This window comes from Biomphalaria glabrata, chromosome 12 (genome assembly GCF_947242115.1).
Source record: "Biomphalaria glabrata chromosome 12, xgBioGlab47.1, whole genome shotgun sequence".
NCBI classification, from domain to species: Eukaryota; Metazoa; Mollusca; class Gastropoda; family Planorbidae; genus Biomphalaria; species Biomphalaria glabrata.
This window is the reverse complement of record NC_074722.1, coordinates 12,961,503-12,987,388: the sequence shown is the minus strand read 5'-3', so window position 1 is coordinate 12,987,388 and position 25,886 is coordinate 12,961,503. Positions and strand designations below refer to the sequence as shown.

Below are 25,886 nucleotides of genomic sequence, written 5' to 3'. Positions count from 1 at the left end.
GGTAGTTGGCCACGGAGGTGGAATATCTTCCTTCAATTGTGAATAATCTAAGGGGGGGTTTCGATAGGATAGGATATGTATATCATCTATGCCGACAGATTTCAAACCGTAAGCTAATGGAATGGTCTTGGACGCACATCGTGGATGTTGTACATGACGCTCATTTGGTCTTTGAGTAAATGCAAAGTGCGTCTGCAGGAGTTACAGAGCAGGATTTATCACTTTATGTCTACTTCTACGGGAATCCGATCCAGAGTTTTGAGTCACAATTTTTACTTTTTAATCTACCCGGGACACAAACAGTATATATATAGCTCCTCCACCGTGATCGAAGATGAGCACATTTCTCATTTCCTTTTGGGCTAGAAGATGACTGTAAAGTTCAATTCTCGCTTCAAAAAGCCGGCCGTATAAGTGGCATGGGTGGGTTAGGTCAGTTGCAGATATGCCTGCTTCTCTCAGCTTTTTGTTTATTCGGCGCCCTTTCACCTTGGCTACTCTTTTTGCTTCAAATCTCGAGACTCCGAGACTCACAGCTTCACGCCATGAGGAGCGTTCGAGAGCTAGTGCTTCCCAGCTGTGTATACTCGATATTGCATTCCTAGAAGGAATCTTAGGAGTGTCTTTGTAGCGCTTGTATTGACCTCCCTGGGAGCGATTTCCTCGTAAAGAAGTCGTTTGGGAAGTCGATTGTCTGGCATGCGGACTACATGTCCCGCCCATCGAAGTTGGGACCTTTTCACTGTCGCATTGATACTGTTCATGTTGGACAGCTCTAAGATGTCTGTGTCTGGTATGTGGTCGGATCAACGCACCTTATGGATACTCCTTAGACAGCGTAGGTGGAAGGAGTTAAGCTTTTTGAGGTAGCGGGAATATAGGGTCCAGGACTTTGATGCATACAAGAGTGACATGAGAACTACAGCACTGTAGAGTTTCCGTTGCACACTTGTCCTTGAAGTCTGCCAAAAGCAACAGTGGCACGCGCAATACATAAACAGTATTGGCCTACTAAGGGCACTCCTTTCGCAGATAAACTGCTAGTTAGTGGGAACAACTGATGTGATACAGACCTGCAGCCTAATCATTCACGCATTGACTGATTACTCAAAAAAAAGGCTGCTGACAATCAATCCCCCTTGAAATATGTATGCCCTGATAAAAATCGCATTACCTCCCTTAAGTTCTAAAAAAAAACATTCGTCGTTCGCCATAAATGGTTCTTTTGTAAAAAGCCAGGGCATATGCATTCTTGGGTTTGGACTCTGTGGGTCATGTTCATATGTGGAAATAGTATCAAAACTTTCAACCCCAAACCTGTGGTGCTAGGTATGCCTCTTGTTTGGTTACTTGTGTGTGTTGATTTACATGAGATGAGTCGAAGAGGTTTGAGTATACTCGTACAGAGAATGACAGTACAGTTGATTGCTATAAGCGAGCTACTAGACAGCAAGCATACAGTGCAGTTGATTACAATAAGCGAGTTACTAGACAGCAAGCATACAGTGCAGTTGATTGCTATAAGCGAGTTACTAGACAGCAAGCATACAGTGCAGTTGATTGCTCTAAGCCAGCTACTAGACAGCAAGCACACAGTGCAGTTGATTACTGAATAAAATGTATGATTAACAAATGAGCACTAAAGAATCCCAAACTTTTAACACACAACAAGGGATGGATTCGACTCTTTGTATGGGAATGTTAACGCCATGATCTAACAACTAGCTAACTAATTATCTAGACCCTAGTGAAATTATGCTGTTTTGTCACGTTTACAGTCCGTTTATTTTAGTGCTCTAAATTACTTCTATAACGCTACATAAGATACCAAAAAAACATATTTGTATTATATAGAGTATAGTGTATAGTGTATAGTGTCCCTATCCAATAGATGTGAAACAAAAACAACAAAGTTCATTGCATTGTACATAGCCAAATATTGTGTTAGCGGATACGTTACTATAAGGTCCAAAGTAAAACTAGATTCATCTCCCTTGACAGAGCAAGACACTTATTTCCCATCTGCATGGATCAAGTCTTCCTGGGATCTTATCTTGTTCTGCTGACCGAGAGAATGGCCATAGTCCACTTGTCCATGTTTCACTCGTAAGTTAGATTTGGCTTTGTTGTTTAACTTCCACTTCTTTGTGACCACCTGGTCTCTACTGGCCCTAACCTAGGAGACTGTCGTTTTTGGACGGACGATCTTGGGTAGACACTCCCCCCCCCCCTCCCTCTTTCTCCTCATTCGTGGAACAGAGGAACAAAAAGCTGCTTAGAACCGAATTTGACGGAGAAATGTGGTTCCAGCCCAATGTTTCGTATTAAAGTACGTAATTAAATATTTTGTGATCTAATTTCAAGACATGAATAGATTAGTTGTATAACTTGCATTTAGTTGAAGCATCGCAGATGTGGAATGTCTGGAAACCAAAATACAAGCACTTGATAGACTCTAACCGGACTAGTAAAAAAAGTTCCCCTTTCAGACCTTTTGGTCTATAGGGTAGATGATGTAAAGGATGAGGACGCGTCATACATTATAATCTTTCACTTTATCGTAGTGTAAGATGTTATTAGTATTAGTATTATGTCTTGAATTATTGTATTTCTGCCATTTCTCAAGGCTAAGTTCCTTCACTGAAATAACATTTCATCGTAACTTTAAAACTGTATTTTCTAGCTAGTGGTTTATGTACTCTTATATTGTTGTGAAAGCTGAACACTGAACGCTGATGTAAACATTCAAGCCTTTGAGCGTAAACGCCACCGAAAAATGCTGGGTATCAGATACCAGGGACAGAAGACAAATGAATTAGTACTTTTACAAGTCAATATTCTGGCTAGCACATAAGAGGAACTCCTCAATACTGTCAAGAGACGAAAGCTCGGCTAGTTTGGTCATAGTGTAAGATTCACTGTCAAAAGTCATTCTTCAAGGTACAACGGAGGGAGGACGAAGAAAAGGTCGTTGAAAGAAAGTCTGGCTGGATAGCATAAAACAATGGACCGGCCTCTCTCTTGATATCCTGCTAAGAACAGCTGCTGACAGAGAAAAGTGGAGGGGAGTTGGTGACAGCACCCCTACGATGAAAGTCAAGGAACAGATGAGATTTTATTGCATGGGCGTAGCTAGGAATTTTCCATCGTTTGAGGGCCTGGTTGGGCTTGACCTACTTGGAGGCTTCTGCAATTTCCGTAATATTTAATTTTTAATGTAAAATACACTCTATTGGTGGCCCCCCTCAAGTGGGGGCCCGAGGGAGGGTATTTCAAGTTCTCCCGCCTCCTCCTAGATACGAAACTGTTTTATAGTGTAACCTTTATGAACTTATGAAGTAATTTACATAGTGCTTTAAATCAGACACTCGACTCGAATGATCCCATAACTAGATCGAGGAAGTTAAAATATATTTTTTCTAATAAACTTACTGAATCATTAATATTGGTATTTCTAATTTTGTATATCAACGCCCACACGTTTTGACACCAGTAATGACACCAGTAATGCAATTATAAGCCCACACTCCCGTCTGTGGTAATTATCTTCTATCCCGATGGTCTGTGATTATTTTTAGCTGTTTGTGTCTGTCTCTTACAGGCTGATCCCAAAATTGTACACAATCTTGCTGCTGTACGGCTGGTCTTTCGGGCTGAGTTTTCTGTTCCTGCTTCACAATGACATCTTGAAATACAAGCCTCGTGAGTAGAAATAGATTTGCATGTGATTTCAGTAGGAGGGGCGGAGGGAACTGGAAGCAAATATTGGTAGCCAATGGTTTCGTGTTGGTTGAGAAGTGGTTTGAACTGGTTCGGGGAGGGTAGGCAGGGGGCGGAGAGTGACATGGAGGGTATTGACTTTGAGGTCGGTGGGAGGTGTGTTGCCTTTGATTCTAAAAGAATGAAATTGATTTTCTATCATACATTGTTGTTGTTTTTTTCTTGGTGTATGCTACATAATTAATTATTTGGTATCTGAACTTCTTTTTATTCAGTTCCTGTCATTAGCCTACACTACACTCTCTTAATGGGGGAAAGGTGGACATGAAAAGTAGGTCAAAAGATGGAGGTCGGAATATTCCCCAAACTGGCAGCAAAGTTGATAGAAGATCGCGTGGCTCGAACCCCATACTTACCATTTTTAGCGGCCCCGGAAAGGGGAAAAGATGCTATTAGTTTTGTGTGGAATGTCTGTCCGTTCGTCGTCCGTCCCGTTAAGATCTCGTAAACTAGAAAAGAAAGTGAAAATCCGACATCATAATATTTTAGACCTTTCAAAGTTCTGATGTAACGGCTACTTTTTTCTTTTCTGAAAGCGTAAAAACCTATTTTTTTAAATCACTTATGCAAGCAGTTTTTTCATAACAATATACCGCTGTTAAAACTATTCACTTTTAATATTTACAAACTGATAGTTTCATTGTGTACAGACCTTTACCTTCCCCTATCCCTTAGTCTGTTGGACCGTTGGGGCACCAAACAAGATTTGTCGACCGTCTTCCTCCATTCCTCACTGTCTTTTGCCTTGTTTAAAACCTCTATCAATGGTAGGCCTGTCCATTCTTATATGTTGTCCTCCCATCGCTTTCTCTGTCTGCCTCTTCTTCTTTTTCCTGGTACTGTTCCCTAAAAGAAGGTCTTTGCGAGCCCCGTGGATCTTGTGATATGGCCATATAGTTTAAGCTTGCGTTTCTTTACAATAGTTTGCAGGTCATCATGGGGCCCGATCGCTGCTGTAACCCTGTCTCTAATCTCTTGGTTTGTGATGCGGTCTTGGAAAGTGATGCCTAGGATCCTTCTGTAGCATCTCAATTCCCTTGCTAGGATCCTCCTCTCTAGCTCTGCAGTCAGCGTCCAAGACTTACAAGCATATAAAAATGTGGCCATGGCCACGGAGCGCATCAGTCTGATTTTGGTGCCGAGGGCCAAGCCCTTGTCTTTCCAAATCAGTTTAGTTTAGTACAGTGTACAGACCTATCTAAAAATAAATGCAGACATAGAATGAAACTATTGTTCCTTTGAACTAAATTTGTTGATTCAATCAATTTTGGTAATTAAACACAATTATTATATACTTTTGTAGATATCCATCTTTAATAATAATACTCCTGTCGAATTTTCTCAACATGATGCACATTTGCATGTATCATATAGACTATACATTCAAATAGACATGTAAAAAAAACCAAAGAAATGATAATCGATTTTCGTAGGGACAAGAAGGAAAATGATATTGTTTCTGTAGCTGGAGAGACTATTGAAATTGTGCAAACCTTTAAATACCTTGGTACTATCCTAGACAATAAACTAAATTTTACTGCAAATACTGATTATATCAGCAAAAAAGGGCAGCAAAGATTACGACTACTAAGAAAACTGTCCTCGTTTAATGTTAGCGAAAAGGCCTTGGCTATGTTTTATCACGCTCACATCTGCAATATTTTAAGTTTCAATATCACTGCCTGGTATAGCAATCTGAGCATTAAAAATAAAAATAAACTTAATAGAATCCTAAATGCTGCTGGCAAAATCATTGGCAAAAAACAAACCCCATTTGGGCAGTTGTTTGAGACAAACATCTATAAAAAAGCTAACAAGATCCTCGAAATAAAGAATCACCCTTTGTGTCAGGATTTTGTGATTTTACCATCACAAAAGAGATACAAGACACCGATAGCAAAGACAAACAGACACAAACACTCTTTTGTTCCCCTGGCAATCAAATCATTAAATAAGAACAATCTGGTATAAACTTTGTCACATGTAAATTATGAGTGAGTCTGATGTGAATGTACACTTTGGTTTCTTATAGTTATAATGTTTTTTGTTTGGTGTAATGCACAAATTGTAAGACAAATTTCCTTACGGATAATAAAGATTATTATTATTATTATTATATACATATATACAGACAGACGGATATACGGAATGACAGGCAGACAGACAGATAGATAGATAGATAGATAGATCAGTGCTCAGTGTTGCACATATCGATACTCACCATAAACAAACAGATTATTTGTATTTTTTTATATTCATAATCGGTCAAAGGGTGTGTGCATCTAACTCGAAAATGCTACAAAAACTAAACCAAAAAAAAAAAACATAAACACGTTTCCTACCCCCACCTCACGACTATCAATTTATTGACTATTTAAGCCGAGTAGTAATATAAGTTTCTGATGAGGAAAAAAAAAACTGAACCTCTCCAGCAGCAGAATAGTCATTAGTGAACTACTTTGTAAGTTCAAAGCTCCGCACCACACCTGACATAATCCCACGCATGCGTGACCTGGTTTCTTATAAACAACCCGATTAAGTAGAGAAAACGTGACTCGTCCTGCCACAACCTGACATCTCCCCTGTTGCTTGGGACTCGCCTCGGGGACACTACGCTTGGCCTCTTCCGCCTGGTCATATGTGCGCGTCTTGTAGACCCCATGCTTTGGGATCTCGTGATCTTTCGCGAGACCGGAAATGTGATGTCAGAAGAGGAAAGGTTGGGTGAAACTGAAGTGTGTTTTCGTCTGCGACAAAACAAAAGAGCTCGCCTACCTATGTTTCTTTAACTTATTCTTGTATTCGAAGTTTGTTGCTCTAAGAACTACGCGTCCCAGTTTCCGGTAAAGGAGTTGGTGACACAGTTTCCGGTACACGAGTCCTAAGCCGCTTAAAATGAAGTAATAACGATTTTTACTTCTAGGAAATAGAAGTCAGTCTGGTGTAACTTACATTACATTAGAACACAAAACACACACACACACACACAATATATATATATATATATATATATATATATATATATATATATATATATATATATATATATATATATATATATATATATATATATATATATATATATATATATATATATATATATATATATATATATATATATATATATATATATAAGACTAATGCGATTAGAAAGTAATTTCAACAGAATATATAGACCTACATTTTTATGCACATGATCAATATCAAACTAAAGTAAAATTGTATAGGCCAAATAGAGCTGGTCAAGACGCAGAGTCGGTCTTTGTAGGTGGAGAACAGCCTACACGGAGTGACCGCAATAGTGTCCATTTACCAGTAAGCATATCTCCCCCAGTTCCATCCAAAATAAAGCTCAACAAAATGACCAAATACATAGACTGACTTGAACAATTCTAATAGTGTATCGGATTGCTCATTATTACATTTTTACTACCTTTACTATTTTAACTTTGAACAGACCTTGTTTTTAATGATTTAACTGTATGGAATTGAGCTCTTGTAAAGGAGAGTAATCCTTGAAGGATTACGGGCACGACATGGCCTAAATTGTGCCAATGTCCCAAAAACTCAAAACTCAAACTCGGATTGCACACCAAAAAGATAATGTTCATTGATAAGCTAAACAACAAACCTATATGGTGTTGCTTGTGTTTTGTAAATGATAAGTCATTAAAATTTAATTACGTGATGGATATACAGTGCAATTTCACTCAATCTGAATGACTTTTGAGTCTTTTACTTTTCTAACAAAGAGGAGGATTGAATGCTTGACCTCACCAGCAAACCCACGTGTACTGACCACACTTCCGATAGTTATTTTTCAATAATTATGTTGTTTTTTTTTAACAAATCACTACCGAGCGATTAGTGTCAACTTAAAAGGCTGCTTCCCACATCCTACAGCCCCCTCCCCGTTCTACCTCCCATAAACAGGCTTTACAATCTGGCCGGGTTTCGGCCGACGTCGCTGAGCAGAAGATTTGGTCATGAAAATCTCGCTTCCATTTTCTTGTCCTCCTAATTACGTCTTTTCCCTCTGGTCACGTGACCGTCTAGTCGTGCGCGCGGCTTCTGGCTTGGAGATTATCATCGTATTTGGGTCAAGGTAACATTTTTCATACGGTAGCAAAAAAAAAATAATAATGTAATAATGAGTGAAAATGTGCTAGTCGCAAGATTTTCACCAAACCTTGGGAGGAGGTTAGCATGACCGTGTTGTAGTCTTTCTCCCATTGTTTTTACCAACTTGCCAGGACCGTGTTTTAGAGTCTTTCTCCCATTGTTTTTACCAACTTACCAGGACCATGTTTTAGAGTCTTTCTCCCATTGTTTTTACCAACTTGCCAGGACCGTGTTTTAGAGTCTTTCTACTATTGTTTTTAACAACTTACCAGGACCATGTTTTGTAGTATTTTCTCTTATTGCTTTAACCAGCTTATCATAACCAAGTTTTTTAGTCTTTCAACTATTGCTTTAACCAGCTTATCATAACCAAGTCTTAGAGTCTTTCAACTATTGCTTTAACCAACCTATCATAACCAAGTCTTAGAGTCTTTCAACTATTGCTTTAAGCAGCTTATCATAACCAAGTCTTAGAGTCTTTCAACTATTGCTTTAACCAGCTTATCATAACCAAGTCTTAGAGTCTTTCAACTATTGCTTTAACCAGCTTATCATAACCAAGTCTTAGAGTCTTTCAACTATTGCTTTAACCAACCTATCATAACCAAGTCTTAGAGTCTTTCAACTATTGCTTTAACCAGCTTATCATAACCAAGTCTTAGAGTCTTTCAACTATTGCTTAAACCAGCTTATCATAACCAAGTTTTAGAGTCTTCCTCCTATTGCCTTAAACTACTTATCATTCCCATGTTTTGTAGTCTGTCTCGTATGTCTTAAACCCATTAATCATGAAAGTTTTAGAGTCATTCTCTTACTGCATGACCAAGTTGTAGAGTCTTTCTATTATTGTTTTAACAAAGCTATTATGACCACGTCTTAGAGACTTTCTCCCATTGCCTTAACCAAGTTATCATGACTTTACAATGTTGTCAATGTTAAATTATTTCAAATGGTTTCTTAAAAGTTATTTAATCATTTTTCACTTCTAGGCTGTTCTCTGAGTCTTAGTTTATTACGTTCAGTCTACAAGTCATGCATTCTTAGCACGCTACTGTACGCAGTGATTCGTGGACTACCTACACAAAGCAAGAGAGAAAACTAAACTCATTCCATTTGCGCTGCCTTCGAAGGATCTTGAAAATAACATGGAAAGAAGTAGTGTGCAGTACTGAGATCCTCGCGCTAACTGGTTTTCCCAGCATCTTTACTGTCCTCAGGACAACGTCCGATGCCGCCTTGAGATTATGGCGAATGTATCTCCTTTGAAATAGCGCAGAGAGAGAGAGAGAGAGAGAGAGAGAGAGAGAGCTATCATATTATCTCACGAGAAGTATAGACGGCTGGAGGAGAGTTGCCCCCTCAGACTTCTGGTCGACAACTGGAATGGTAAGAGATGTCTCAAAAACTGGCCCTGCTTCATGCATGGGGCGCGTGGGCTGGTCAGAGAGATGAATCTATAGGTGGAGTGGACTGCTTAATCCCCTTCCGAGATTCCCCCCCCCCTAACAAGGCTTTCAGCATGCCGTCGATAGAGAAGGGCCTACTTGACCCAGAGATGACCAGGCAAATTGACACAACCCGGCTAGACAATGCAGCCAGTGAAACCATCGCATCCTATCCAGCAGGAGTGACTACTATCTACACAGACGGATTGATGCAGATGCTCTCAGGATCTATGGGACGTGGTGGCTGTGCGGTAAAGCGTCTTGCTTCCGAACAGGGTTCCGGGGTTCGAATCCTGGTGAAGACAGGTATTTTCCATTTCGGGATCTTCGGGCGCCTGAGTCAACCCAGTTTTAATGGGTACCTGACATTAATTGGTGAAAAGTAAAGGCTATTAATTGTTGTGCTTGCCACATGATACCCTAGTTAACCGTAGGCCACAGAAACAGATGACTTTTACATCACGGTCTGAAAGGGGAACTTTACTTCTTTTACTTCTTGGGATCGTTGAGGGCTAGGGATGGAGTGGTGACATGATTTCTTGGTTTTCCCGAAATTGACGAGCTGATGGGCCTTTCCCACGGAAATAGCAGTCTGGCGATGGAGTTGGAAGCGATGCACAAATCGTTGAAACAGGTAGAAGAGAGAATCTGTAATGGAATTGCGACAGCTGAGGACGTGGTCATATTCACGGATTCATTTTTCACTCTAGAGGCCCTCAGGGGCAGAATTTAGGGCTTGGAAAGATGAGTTCCTAGAGTCCTTATCTAGTATGTGTATAAAGTTTTTTACAGTGGGTCCCTGCCAATCATGGTCTGGTCAGCCACGGGCGCGCCGACATTTTAGCGAAGACTGCGGTTCGATCGTCACTTGTAAGTGATGCATTGCGTGCGTATGAGAGTATACGGTCCTTAGCCGACAATCGATTGTGGTCACTTTGGTATGATAGTTAGGACGCTTTGGATAAGGACTGTTAGCCTTAGACCAGACCGAAAGTGCGTGGAGGCAACTTAAGCGTGAGGAACAGGCATTCCTAGCCCAGTTCCGTGTCGGTCACTGCCCAATTGGTGTTTACTTTGGGCAGTTTCAAGAGCACTACGACACACTTGGCAGCCAGAGCATAGAGGACGATGAGACAATAAACCACTTTCCTTTGGAATGTCGCGTTTTGAATTTAGAACAATTGGGACAAGGATATGAGAGAGAACTGCTCCATGTTCGGCAATGGGTCTAAGGGAGTTGTCTCAGCATGATTTCTTACTAAAGGGGTTTCTGATACGACGATGTGGCAGGTCTGCAGCTGTACAGGCAACAAGAATGTTCTTACAGCTGTTAAGGGCCTGAAATGTTTCTGTTTGCTCAGTTTTCATTATCCCTTTAGTTGATATAACAATAGGGTATATTGTTTTCTAATCAACTTCCACTTATTATTATTATTATTATTATTATTATTATTATGTTAGGAACAAACGAGTATTCATTTTTTCTGGCGCTGCCAGGGTCGAGTTTCGCTAAAGAGAAACAAAATTCATCGTAGTCCCTTTATCAGTTTCCACTGAGGAATTTTCTGGTGATGTGGCAGGTCTGCAGCAGTACCGCCCTCTGACAGGCAACTAGGATGTTCCTAGGAATGTTAACGGCCTCGAAGGTGTCTGTGAGGTCAGTTGTTATTATCCCCTCGGTTGATATAACAATGGGGTATATTGTTATTGTAGCTAACTTCCATAAACGCTTAATCTCCAAGCCTAGGTTCCCAAATTTTCTTTGTTTTTCCAACTCAATTTTTCTTATATTATGAGATAGTGGTATGGCGATGTCAATAATAGTTTCGGCTTTTTCTTTCTTCTTCTTCTTCTTCTTATTATTATTATATCATTTGTTCTGCTGCCCGTAACAATCAAGTCTGGTATTTTTCTGGCCCAAGGCCTCAAAAGGCTGGGCTGTACGGCTCTATTCTATGATATTAATCCGCTTTTTTTTTCCTTCTACTGTTCCTTATCCCTAAAGCTAGTGAAATCCGAGCGTCTTTTCATCGGATCTAGAGCTATCCAGGAAGGAATTGGGCCAAGCATTCTATTATGTTGGTCATAGCGGCTAAAAACTAGAACTTCACATTGAGAAGTAGACGAACTTTTAGAATATAATATTAGCATAGAGAACAACAGTAAAGTACTAAAAAAATGCAATATTTTAAAAGCTGTTCTAATCTTATTACTTATAGAGGCCGTACTGGCGGGAAAGAAAATAAGTGAAACGCGGATGTTGAACAACGGTAAGGACTGGAATAAAAGTCCTTTTGGGAACAGAAGAATATTTGGAAGTTTGACCAGGATACGGATAATAAGTGAAAATTAAGAGTCTGTATTAGAAATTATTCGTCCTTGCATTTTATTAATTCCTTACTACGCACGGAATTACCTTATGAGCATTGCGTGTAGCGAAGTCATATAGTATATCATAAGAATTCTGTTTCCGACATAGATCAGGCTCAATAGCAAGAATTGCACATAATGCTGCTTTAATTATCGCGCGTTGGATTGACGTTTTCCATTTGGAATGACACCCCAAAATGTCAATTTTTGTGTATATATTTCAGGAGATTTGTATAAGTTTTCAAAAGATTTTAGTAATTTCGTAGATCTCTAGGACTTTTTCGTATATTTTGCAATTTCATTAAATTTCCAGGAGCTCTTGGTAAATCGACAGGAGGGCGCGGGAGATCTGTTATACGTTATAAAATGGTTTAATTTAATAATTGATACACCTAGGATTAGCGCAGGTCCTATGACAGTGCCGAGCCCATTGCGATCGCATAGGTTGCAGTGGCCTAAGGCCGGTCTGCAAAATAGTGGCGCATGCTACGCCGTGGGTGTACTAGTCTTACATAATTTTTCATCAAATATGACTACATAGTCTCGACAGGTCTGGGAAACCAAAAAATTCTCGACATTCTATGATGACAAGCATGCACTACGCAAAACAGCAGTGTTTCTGTCCAGGGCTTTTGCAAGAGAGGATTTGATCCTCTCAAGCCCTCACTCAAATGAAGTTTGACGATGATGATGATCCATGTAGAATCCATTAAAAGTAACGGTGCGACTCGGGCATGTTGTATATTTCATATCTAATAAGTGAGTTAGCTTGATCAACTGAGTTAGCTTCGGATACCATTTCTACTGCTATACTTTATATGCAGATTTTTTTTCATTTATTTATTGTTTAACGAATGTCTAAATTGAATGTGTTGAGATTTGGTAGATGAATGTCTAAATTGAATGTGTTGAGGTTTGGTAGATGAATGTCTAAATTGAATGTGTTGAGGTTTGGTAGATGAATGTCTAAATTAAATGTGTTGAGATTTGGTAGAAGAATTTCTAAATTGAATGTGTTGAGATTTGGTAGATGAATGTCTAAATTGAATGTGTTGAGGTTCGGTAGATGAATGTCTAATCTTTAATTGAAGTCGTTGAACTGAACTGTGTCGCCCGTTTCGTGGAAAGATTATTAGCTCGTTAGAGAAATTTTAATTCACCGAATCACAATAGATCTAGATCTGTTTAGCCATATATATATATATATATATATATATATATATATATATATATATATAATATGTAAAATGGGTATAAGTCGTATTAGTAATATATCGATACATATAAAACACAGTCATCCAAAAAGACGAATACATTTTCTACTGTCATGAAAAGATACAATCATAACAAATCCTCGCTTCTTTTCTAACTGCCGTTCCTAACAGTCCCCTCTCCTCAACGGTTGCCGTCTATAAATTCAGCTGCTCAAAAAGAAACACGAAAAAAATGCTGAAAATCGAATCTCTTGGTGTAAAAAGATAAAGATCCACCTTCCAATTAGAACCCGAGTTGTCCACCGTCCTACCTTCTCAGTAATAACAAGTACTCTAGCCGCATCTATCATTACAGGATTGCTCTCATAACGCTTGGCTTGTAATCAGGTTCTTTCTTGTCCGACTTCCGCTTTCATCTTGAGACGCTCAGAAAGTCATGTGACTTTTTCGGTTTTCGGTTTCTTAGGAAATCTCCGAGATCTAGTTCAAGCTTTCAAAGAAGAAAAAAAATAACGTTTAGCAGAGTCAATGTTTCAATGTAATTGAAAGTGATCATTTTAGAATGAAGATGTTACAGATTGTATTTGGGGATATCTCCGGAAGTGGCTTTCATCAAAGGCGGTATGTGGGTTTAAAGTTATTGACAAGTGGATAGAATTCGGAAATCCTTCCAAGGACCCGAGGTGCTTTCCGGCCCTGCTAAATGTCCGCTCGGAGTGCACAATGAAGCATCAGAGACAGGATTTTATTGGCCAGTGACACGTGCGTCTGAATTTTTTTCGCCAGCCCTACGGTCGAAGAAGGCTAGACTGAGGCTACTGCTACACATTTATTTGACCATCTCTCAGGATTCAATTTGTTTCTAAAGAAGCTTCCATGTCTCGACAACTGTTTGTGAAGTAAAATCACATATACATTTCTACTACCTTTCATAAATAAAAAAATATATGCAAATATTAAAATTACTGTTATTAAAAAGGAAGCTAATCACTTTAAATCACTTTTATATATCTCTGGAGGTCACTCACGCAGGCCGCGGGATACACATTTGAGACCAAAAGAAAATCTGATGCCGAGGACAAACGCAGACGACGAAAAGAAAATCTAAATCGACCACCATCGGACAATGGTTATGCTTGTTCTGGGTGTGGCAAAATATGTAGGTCACAGCTGGGACTGCACAGCCACGAGAAATACTGTATTCCTCACTAATCTTCGGACTCGAAGATAAGCCTTATTATTATTATTATTATATATCTCCTTTTCATACGAAACAAAAATTAATCAATTACCACTAATTGATTAACTAATTTGTTTTTGTTTGTTTGTTGTTTTTTGTTGATTAATGTGTTGTCTACAATATTGAATAATTGTGCGAAATCTCAACTTGATCCGTGAATGGGAAATAGGGGGGGGGGGGTGTACAAGAATTCACCAAGACAAACAGACAGATTAGTTAATTTAATTAATTTTATATATGTTTGGTATTTCTGTATGCACCATGGGTGCAAAGAAGTATCATTGGCTGAATTGAACCCGGCACCTTAATAACCACTCTCACTGCCCTCCCACTAACTGGGGGGTTAGTGTACCGACTTCACTCACTAGATGATATTTAAACTAAAGGGGACAAGAACGTCAATTTAATTAGTGAGAACCTCTTGAAGGTTGATGTGTGTGTGTTTTAGAAAGTCAGGTCACGTGATGTAACACGTGACGCCCTACCTCCTCCATTTTCTAGCGCTTACATTTTTCTCTTGTAATTGAAATCTTTCCTGCTTTTCAAAAGTAACGAGCTTAGGGGGGAGAGAGAGAGAGAGAGAGAGAGGAAGAGAGAGAGGTAGAGAGAGAGAGGGAGAGAAAATGCCTTTATGTAGAACTTTATAACCCACATTAAGGCTCTTTTGATTCAGTAAGACTCTATTGTTTCAGTAACACTCTGTTGTTATTACGTATGTGATAAAATCTAGTCCAAAAAAAAAAATTAGGAAAATAAAAAAATAAAAAAAGAAACAGCTTATATTAAGCATAATTGTATCAATTACTTTGGCTCAGTCATGTAATTAAATGTGTAACAGATCTAGACAAACAATAAATAAGCATTTATAGATATTTTTTAAAAGGTGGAGAGGGGGGGGGGAACGAACTGAATTTGAACTTATTGCTCAAGACTTATTAGTCTTCTCAAGCCAACACGGTAACCACTCTGCTAGAGGAGAGTCTATAAACACCGTAGAGTGTCTAGTTATTTCTTGTTTCTATAGCCTCGTCTTATGTTTCAGGTTGTGTTCACTAAGACTCAGCAGACGACCTCTAAAAGGAAACTATTTCAGCTTATGCCTAGTTATTAAACAAACTTGTTCTTCGTTCTGATAGTTTTAAATAACAAAGCTTATTTCAACGCTGTCTGTCTGTCTGTCTGTCCAAAGTGTGTACACGTTAGTTCTCCCACACCCATTCTTGGATCAAGCTGAAACTTCGCACAATTATTCATTGACATAGACAAGACATGAATGATGAATCAATAAAAAAAAGTAACCAATTAGACATTTAATTACTGGTAATTCTTTATTTTGTTTAATAGCGGCAATGGAAACTAATGCTCCAGTATTCATGTATATGGCTACATTTGTTGGGTTTAGTCCTCTTAAATAATGGTTAACTCTATTTCTCCCTCGCGCATTCTCCGATTAAGTTGATACTTTCAAAAAGTATTTATTATACCTAACAAAACATGAATCAATAAAACAAAAGTTTAAAAAAAAGTTTAACGGACAGACCAGTTATTGTGTGACTAATAAGCTAGTAACTTTGTTTTTAAAAACTATATATAAATTGCCAAATTTTAGTAAAATCGTTAGAGCTGTTCTCAAGATCCGTGCCCCATCCAGTTTTCTAGTCTGAAGAGTGTGCAAGGTAATAAGAGGAAGTGCCATTGTCTTTTAGTATTTCAAATAAAAGAGTGTATTGAAGAAAACAGTTTTACAAAGAGAATCGAAATTCATTTCTAGAGATATACTTGTGTGTGTATATATATCTTTCTTGTTCTTAGAAGTAATCTCTATGGAACGATAAATCAATGTGTCATTGTGATAACAATTCCATGACCATTTCTCTTGCTCGTATCTAATTGAAGCTGGTGAGAGAGCCGCTTTATTGAAACGATGAAGTAGCAATACTCTAGCCTCAACACGATAAGATAAATAATATGACCAACGCCTGGCCGTGTTATTTGCGCTCTGGACTGTCATTCGATTATCTTGATTGTCCCAGGTTATATCCCTGCCCACAGCCAGGGCCAGTTTGGGCTAGGATGTAATTGTCTTCAAATCGTAAAAAAAGATCCGAAACATGTAAATGATTACAGCACCAAAAGAGTTCTGGACGACAAATTTCCATGTAAAAGACTTACATTTCGATGTAGCTTGATGCCTTTATTAAGAATATGAATTAAAAACGGTGAAACGCTTCTTTCAACTTTGAAACTATCTGGTCCATGGACTCGTTTCTTTAACCTTTATAATATGATTAACACAAACTTTTTTTTTGTCGTCACTTGACCTTGAGTATAGTCACGTGATCTGCCCAGGCTTGGCCTACTTCTTGGATTGTGTCACAGAGTTCTTGGTCACCCACAGCCAGGGGGCCCTGACGTCTGGCATTCCAATGGCGCTCACGCGGTTCACAAAAAAAAAACAACCTCGCACACACTAGGCCCGATGAAATCCGTTCCATTAATGTTCCCAGCATGCTACTGTTCGACAAATTATCACATGACCTGACACGTGACTTCTGAATGATGGGTAACGAAAACGACTTAAGTTTATTGTACTAAAAAATAGTTTGTTCCTCCTACGTTCTACTAATTGAAGACTTTCGTCTTGAAATTCATTTCTGGCGATTTACCTTTAAATAGTAAACAAATATTAATATAATAATATAATTCTAATTGTATCTGATCCTTTGTCTCTTTCTAGAACTAATCGAGTTGTTTCTAATTGCCATTATTTTTTTACTAAGTGCGACTCTTGCTAGGGCTTCGAAGGGCAACAGATAAGATAAACACTCCTGATTTTAAGAGGATACACCTTCAGCACTTTCTGATCTTTGACCAACGATTAACGAGGGTGTGATGTGGCCAGAACAATGACAAACCGCCCTCACTTCACCAACGGATATCCGATACCTGTACCGTAGCTTGGACTCAAGAAAAATCTCAGGGCCCTTCGGTTTGGAAGCTAAGTACTTAGTAACTCATCCACCCACGCCCTCCCCCCCCCCCCCCCTCTTTTTAATCTTTATTCCAACCCCCGGCTCCATCTTACCAAAAAAATATCTAGAATGATCACGTTTCTATTAAAACTACCAGCACATTTTCTTATTGGTTATGGGGTGACATATTCTAGCTTAGTTCTCCTTCTGTTTTTGTTTCAATTGAGCTGTTGCTAAATATACCATGGTATCGAACTAGATCTACATTATTCTACATACTGACCTATCGAACTAGATCTACACACAGACTTATCGAACTAGATCTACACACAGACTTATCGAACTAGATCTACACACAGACTTATCGAACTGGATCTCCATCCAGACCTATCGAACTAGATCTACACACAGACCTATCGAACTAGATCTACACACAGACCTATCGAACTAGATCTACACACAGACTTATCGAACTAGATCTACATCCAGACCTATCGAACTAGATCTACATCCTGACCTATCGAACTAGATCTACATCCAGACCTATCGAACTAGATCTACATCCTGACCTATCGAACTAGATCTACATCCAGACCTATCGAACTAGATCTACATCCAGACCTATCGAACTAGATCTACATCTAGACCTATCGAACTAGATCTACATCCAGACCTATCGAACTAGATCTACATCCAGACCTATCAAACTAGATCTACACACAGACTTATCAAACTAGATCTACATCTAGACCTATTGCATGAAAGTGAACTCTTTTATAAAACAAAAAAAAAGTTTCCGGAACTAATGTCGGGTTACTGGGTACACATTAGAGCTGGATGAACTCAGAGGAGCCCAAGATCCCGGTATTAAAAATCCCAGTCGAAAAGGGGATTAGAACCCGTGACCTCGGTTCGGCAGCCAAGATTTTGCTTTTACCGCTCAGCCACCCAGCCTCCAAGAAATAGCAAATTTACATTTTTTCTCCACTTTTTAGATGCCAGTTCTGTTGTCTCGTTGATGTCAATGTAACATTGAAAAAGAGCTGGCGTTTCAATTAATTGTCACTTAGAATTATTCAATAATTAGGTAGATGTTGAAATGTGGCCTGTTTATTGGATGGTCAAAAAAAAGGGATGTTTTGACCATAATAAATAATATAAAGCCTGAAAACTAATCAACGGACGTCGCCGGTGTGTAGTGCTAGTTGTATACACACATATATTTTGTTTGAAATGTCCTCAAATAGAGTGACATAAAAAAAACAAAAACATCTGCTATCAACAGTCTTCACTTTATCAAACTGAACTTTAATAAAAAAAACACCTCCCATTGAAAAAATCTGGTCTCTCCTTTTGTTTACAATGAAATCTCGGGTTTTTCCTCCCCAGAAAAAACACAACGTTAGCCCACTCTAGAGATTAGTGTGTGTGTGGTCGGAAATTACAAATACACAGATACTAAAGACTGATACCAAATACACAGATACTATCTTACTGATTCAGTGCTCAGACTAATTTGGTTTGGGATTTAGAGAGTAGTCGACCTGTTTCTCATTCACGTTTTGAGTGTTTCTTTTTGTCCATTGTCAGCAGACGTCATTTCAAAAGTGTGTTTCAAGTCTCCGTCACTAGATGTCGCTGTGACTTTCTATTCATGTTTCGTATAGTCACGTGTTTTATCGTTGCCCGCGCCCGCCATGTCCATCTTTCGCTTTACACATTTTAATAATAAATAAACCATGACGAGCCAAAAATTATTTTTTGAAAAATTATTTAAGGGGAAGAACTATACAATTATACCTAATGACAAATGTATTTAAATCTTTTTTAAAAATATTTAAGGGGAAGAACTACACATTTATACTTAATGATTTTATTGATGGAAACCCAAATCTTAATTGACAAATAAATGTTGAAGCAATTGCTTCAGTGCCTTTGTCTCGGTGTATATTTTTTTAATATTTTAGAACTGCATCGCGTTCAAGTGGGAGCACACATTCTTCTTCTAGCCAGCTTTGGCTGATCTGTGAGCTCCTTTGCAGACTGTGCCAAGGAAAAATAGAGTGCTGTTCTAGTGTTCTCTTCAGTTGTTCAGCACTGCCATACTGGGTGTAGGTGATGTTGGGCTGAAATGGTAGTAGTGTTTGCCTTAGGTGGACAAGGAAGGGGCATTTAAAAAAGAGGATGTGGGAGCACACATAAGTCTCTCTGTATGACTTTCCAGTAGAAGCAACAGCTTTTTATTTTACTTTGAAATTGTATCCTTTTCTTTCCCAGCCTTGCAGTGTTTGACTCCATTCCTAAACCAGCTCCCACAGGAGTCTGCAACTATCTCCTTGTTTTCTATGACCACCCTGGCTATTCTGATCTCTCTGGTCAGTGTCATGCTGAGCGTGCCCCAGACTGCCAGCAAGGTGGAGAAGCTCAGGCAAGAGATCGAAGGGAAAGGCGTGACTGTCACACTTTTTATTGGTGAGTACGTCATAACTTGGTGAATACGTCATAACTTGGTGAGTACATCGTAATATTGATGAATACATTATAACATTGATGAATACATCATAACAGCGATGAGTAAAGCATAACATTGATGAATACATCATAACATTGATGAATACATCATAACATTGATGAATACATCATAACATTGATGAATACATCATAACATTGATGAATACATCATAACATTGATGAATACATCATAACATTGGTAAATACGTCATAACATCGATGAGTAAAGCATAACATTGATGAATATAACGTTGATGAATACATAATAACTTTGATGAATAAATCATAACATCGATAAATAAATCATAACATAGATGAATACATCATAACATTGATAAATACATCATAACATTGATAAATACATCATACCATTGATGAATACATCATAACGTTGATAAATACATCATAACATTGATAAATACATCATACCATTGATGAATACATCATAACATTGATTAATACATCATCACATTGATGAATACATCATAACATTTCGTGAGTACGTCATAACATAGGTGAGTATATCATAACTTTGCTGACTACATCATAAACATGGATTCCAAGCTGTTCATAGACGGGGGGGGGGGCAATACGGAAACGCTTTCATTATTTAAAAAAACAAATTCTTCAAAAATGGCATGCGTTTGAAATAACCTCAGACTCAGGAAGCCATTTTGAGAATGACTTTGATATAAAGCATTGTATAACTTCTATGAATGACGTGTACTTGGGAAAGGAGAGAACGTCTAACCGGGGGCTTGGGGTGGGGTGGGGGGGTAGTTCAGCCGTGTAAGCTGACTCCTCTAGAAGGGTGAGGGTACTCTGATTTCCAAACCCGCAGCCTTGCGATGCTAATGTGTGATAGTCAAAATCGAGAACAAAATAATGAGTGGAGTTCGAAAGACGTTGGGACATTCAAGTCTGGTATGCCTTCCCACAGCTGCAGTAAATGAGCTGTTGCCATTCATAGTATTCCATCGGATGGCATCAGCAGAGATAAGAAACGGTCTTTGTAGCATGGCCTATCCAAGAACCAGGAGAGGACACTTAGATGTGGAACTAGAGAATCTAGTTGTTGGTCTGAACATTCCAGACAGAAGGAGACGTATACACTAAGATCAAATGATATAAGAATCTTGTGTGTCATCAAATGTGAACCAGCTGCTCTGACTAATGCTTCGCCCCGTCTTTCCTTTTCCTCTACATCTTCTAAGATTGTGTTTTATTTCGCGTTTCTTTTCTTGAGACTCTTTTTTTGGTTATTAATAAAAACTCAATCTCGCGAGTTCCATTGATGGGGATAATGATTGAATGATTGCGCATCATTCAGATTGTAATAGAATGGTCAAGAGTTGAACTGTTTTTCAACAACATTCATATCTGTATTATCTTCTTATCTTATAAGTTCAGACATTCGTTCAAAAATTTGTCAAAAAAAAGAAGATAATTTCGCTTTCCGAGTACCCTTTCTTTTAGGGCACCGCCACTTAATTTATAATGGAACGAAGGCTATGTTTGAAAGAAACTAATAAATCTTTTGTTGCTCGGTCACCTTTCACATGCTTCGCATTTAATAAACCAGTTCACAAGTTCTCTTCATTTTTCTTCATTTTCTTGTGTCCTTGGCATCTCCTCCCGTCAGAAGCCCATCAATGTCTTCCTGTTCTGCTGTCCTTGCTTTGTGTTCAATTGATTCGGTTTATTTTTCTATTGTTTCGTTTCGACTTTTTTATTATTTTATCATGCGGACATTTCTTCAAAGGTTCTAAACATTATGTGACATGACACTATCTTATCTTATATAATACAGACGTTACTTCAAAAAAGATAATGATTACGTCCTACGCGTCATGCATTCAGTCGTGCATATTAACAAATGACTTAAATTCTGCCAAGTCACTGGTTTTCCTGGCTAGCTCAGGCAACCCATTCCATGCTCTATTACCCGAGTTGACTTGGTGGTCAAATAAGACCCAGTCTATCATTTAGTCATTCCACATTTAGGATAGTAAAAGTAAAAGTAAAGTAAATTATAATAATAAATACTGTAAACATAGACGTTTTCTCTTTTTTTTTTAATCAGTGTATACATACTTTTACCTATATAGTAAAGTTCCTCTTTCAGACCTTTGCGATCTATAGGGCGGATGATGTTTCTGTGGCCCACGGTTAACGAGGGTGTGATTAAAGTTGGTTGGACTCTGAGGCGCCCAAAGATCCTGAAATTAAAAATGCTAGTCTTGACCAGGATTCTAATCCGTGACCTCGGTTTCGAACCCAAGCGCTTTACCGCTTAAGCCTACGTCCTATGTCCTCCTTTTTTTTTTTAAGGTCGCGTACCTTGTCATGCAGGTATAGGTCTAAAAATGTCCTGCTTCTACTCTGTTGTTTATTGTAATGGCTTATTATCGAACAGTCGATTTGAATTCATTATTGCATTCTTCTTTAGTAGAAAAAAGATATATATATATATACTGTCCATTAATTCTACTCACAAGATTCAATCGGAAGAAATAGTCTCTCCGTCTGATAACTAGGACATGGTACATATTTTTACAGTTTTAAAGCCAAAGATTTAGAATAGTTTCATCAATTCTAGAGTAATCCCAGTTTTTTAAGTGTATTTACTCTTGTGATCAATTTGTTTTCCTAAGCCTTGTCTTCTTTTCTGTCTTCCTTAAGGCGTGCATTCGTCTTTTAACTCTTACATTGAAGATATTTTCCATTTCTTTCTCGTTTGGTTGTCTATATAGGTCATGCTGATGTGAACAGAAATGCGTCTTTTACGACGTCAGAAATGAAGCATTTATGAGTGGAGGCCATTGAGGCTTTGTGAAGATTCTTTTGTTTGTTGAGCTCTTGCTCTATATTGCATTAGATGGAATAGAGAAATAAAACCTAGGCAATAGTGAAATAAAACCCAGAGATATAAAAACCCAGTATTTTGAGCTAATAAGTTGTAATGATAGCATCGAAATGTTGGTTCAAAGACAAAATATAATGGCTCATGACTAGAGCGTAGTAATCATGGAATCTTAATGGTTCAATTGGAATATTTACTTGATTTTTTTTTTTAAACTTTATTAGTCCTCAAAATATTCTTTGATTCGTTCTATAATAATAATAATAATAATAATAATAATCTTTATTATCCGTAAGGAAATTTGTCTTACAATTTGTGCATTACACCAAACAAAAAACATTATAACTATAAGAAACCAAAGTGTACATTCACACCAGACTCACTCATAATTTACATGTGACAAAGTTTATATCAGATTGTTCTTATTTAATGATTTGATTGCCAGGGAAACAATACTTTTCGTTGTTCTGAAATTCTGTAGCGTTTGTAACTTATTTAATAGCAATGCATTTTAATCCACCGGTTAATCGGACCAGCTTTTTTGTTTCAGCTAAATATTAAAGTACCAAACAAATCCTATAATACAGTCGAATATGGTTCATCGGACTTGTCGGTTATTAGGACCAAAACGATCGCGTCCCAATGTTGTCCGATTAACCGAATTCAACAGTAGTATTAATTTCATTAATATATATCGCCAGGGCCGGTCTTAGATAATCAGAGGCCCTAAGAGAAGTGAATTTGTTGGCCCCGTATGAAATAGAAAAATAAAAAATAAACAGCGAAACAATTAATTTATGCAATTCATTGAAAACCTAGTGTACTACAACAATAAGTTTAATTATTTCTTTTATTTCTATTACCAACCTGCCAGCAGGCTCCAATTATGCCCAAGGCGCCTTGATAGCGCTTTTGCGATTACGCAAACAATGCATGCTCATAGCGCTAGGAGTTCGTATCAAATAACAAACAACCATCTAAAAAGGGAATTTACCGAGAGAAGAAGTCCAAGACTTCTTTATGTACAATTATTGACTTTGATGTACGTGATTGTCAACGCTTGGCCGAAAGAAAAAAAATAGTTGAGACCCACTGACCTCGCTAAGGCCCAGACGACTTGGTTCTAATTGTTTCACAAGACGGTCATCACACGTCCATCGCCCAGCGGAAGTCAGACAACTCCAGGCTTTACTAAGTGAAAAGCTAGTAATGAACAATCAAGGGACGATAATCCTTGCCGATTCATTTTTGTTAACAAGAAGTTCACTGAGTGCCTTGAAAATATCTCGAAAGACAGAAAAAAAGCTTGAATTAAAAAAAAAAGAAAAATATTCCATGAGCTCACTTCACAACAAATCTAATCTGTGCAGCGGACTGTACTTCTAATGCTAGAAAGAAAATAAGAAAGAGTTTTGTCTAAGGTATGTATTTAAAGTTTGTTCCCATTTCACTGGTGTCAATGTCCAGGACAACGTGCACCTATAACTGTCACAATGTGACCAATGTAAAGGTCAACTGTTTTAATGGCCAACGGTTAGCGAGGGTGTCATGTGGCTAGCACAATGACCAACCGCCTGTACTTAAAAAAGAAAACAAAAAGGAAAAACATACTTTAGTATTACATTTAGCTTGCATGATATCAAAATTTAACATATGTGATGTATGCTACTTTTAGGGTATTGACTCTAATTGACACATATGTGATGTCTGCTACTTTTAGGGTATTGACTCTAATTGAAACATATGTTATGTATGCTACTTTTAGGGTATTGACTCTAATTGAAACATATGTGATGTATGCTACTTTTAGGGTATTGACTCTAATTGAAACATATGTGATGTATGATACGTCATAATTAGGTTCAAATTGGGACAGAGTTATTCTTAAGAATGAACTGGGTGTTAATTCACCAATCTATTTGCGAACTGTGAAATGTGTTGGCGACATAAGCGAACCTAAAGAAGGCGTACGAAAATAAGGAAGATTGGGAGAAATAAATGAAATAAGCAGTGTCAAGGATTCTTCAAAGAATCTTGTTGAGTCTCTGATGTCACCATCGTTGATCTGTTTTAACAAAGATTAAATCAGCTCTGTTTGTTTTCTGTCTGTATACGTCAAATTTTAAATAATTATCCAACACTCATTCTCGGATCTATAGGAAACACTACACAATTATTTATTGTACCTAACAAAAATTTATTCAGTAAAAAAAAAAAAAAGCCAATCAGTCAATTCTCCCACTGATTGTTAATTAATTTAGTTCGATATTGATTTATGGAAAAAAAATCTTATTGTGTTGATTGATAAGACTATAAATGTACAGTTGTTCCCTTTATATTAAGCTTTGTTTTTATTAAAAAGTATTTTTATTTACAAAACTTACTCTGTCTGTCTGTTAAATGTATGCACGCGATAATTCTCTCACATCCTGCTGAAATTTCCAAAATTACTCCTTGTACGGGACAGAACATGAATCAATGGACAAAATGAACTAATTAGTGGATTCACTATTGGTCATGTATGATTTTATTTGGTATCTAACTAGGGACAGATGTGGTGGTTTTAGTTGAATTAGTCCCCTTTATAGGTCGCCGCTTCAAAGTAAGTTTGTAACTAACAATAGATAACTAAACAATCTTTTTATTTTAATAGGCACCTCGGAGTTGTTAGAACGACGGCTTGAGGAGGCGTGAGGCATGAGTTCGAATTCAGGTCGTTCCTCATATTTTTTTTAGATAAATGCTTTTAAGAAACTTTTATGGGTAAATTCACCCATATTTCCACCCCACCCCCCATTTCCCCAGATAAGTGATAGACTCATAGCGTATTGAGAAAGCTAAAAGCATGAACTTGCGCTAATCAAAAACAATTTGAAAAAGTATTTCTAATCGTACAGATTAATTCTTTTTGGTCTAGATCTATTGCAAATTGAATTACATGACTGGTCCAAACTAATTGGATACAATAACACTTAATATAAGTTTTCTTTTTTTTTTCTAAAAATAGGTATTGTTATATTTATTTCTTAGCTAATGTGAATTTGACTGTGTACAGATATCTATGTCTTGACATAATTTGTTTTTTCATTGCAATTATTATTGTTGTTTTTATAGTTTCCCTACTTTAAATAATTGCGTATTTTTATCTCTTACAGTAACATTACCAGGAGACGTTAACCTTTAACCTCTTGTCACCTACATGTCAAGTAAACCACTTTCCGCCCCCATACTCTCACCTAGAAACTAAACTGAGTACAGTGGAGAAAGGGAAATGATCTTTGCGTTTTCCCTGGAGGGGGGGGGGGTTTATAGTTGTCGACATAGTATCGTCTGCTTCAAGTGAAACTTGTTTGTTATTTTGAGTCTCTT

At 37.9% G+C, this 25,886-nt stretch overlaps 1 protein-coding gene across 3 annotated transcripts in view; it reads left to right on the top strand.

Annotated features, from left to right (window-relative positions):
- LOC106056220 (uncharacterized) overlaps positions 1–25,886 on the top strand; it is a 57,083-nt gene that overhangs the window by 6,880 nt on the left and 24,317 nt on the right. For all 3 annotated transcript variants that reach the window (XM_056007029.1, XM_056007027.1, XM_056007028.1), the window contains 3 exons: positions 2,002–2,106; positions 3,602–3,702; positions 19,421–19,615. In XM_056007029.1, coding sequence (XP_055863004.1) covers positions 2,002–2,106; positions 3,602–3,702; positions 19,421–19,615 — 401 coding nt within the window. The remainder of the gene's footprint in view (positions 1–2,001; positions 2,107–3,601; positions 3,703–19,420; positions 19,616–25,886) is intronic.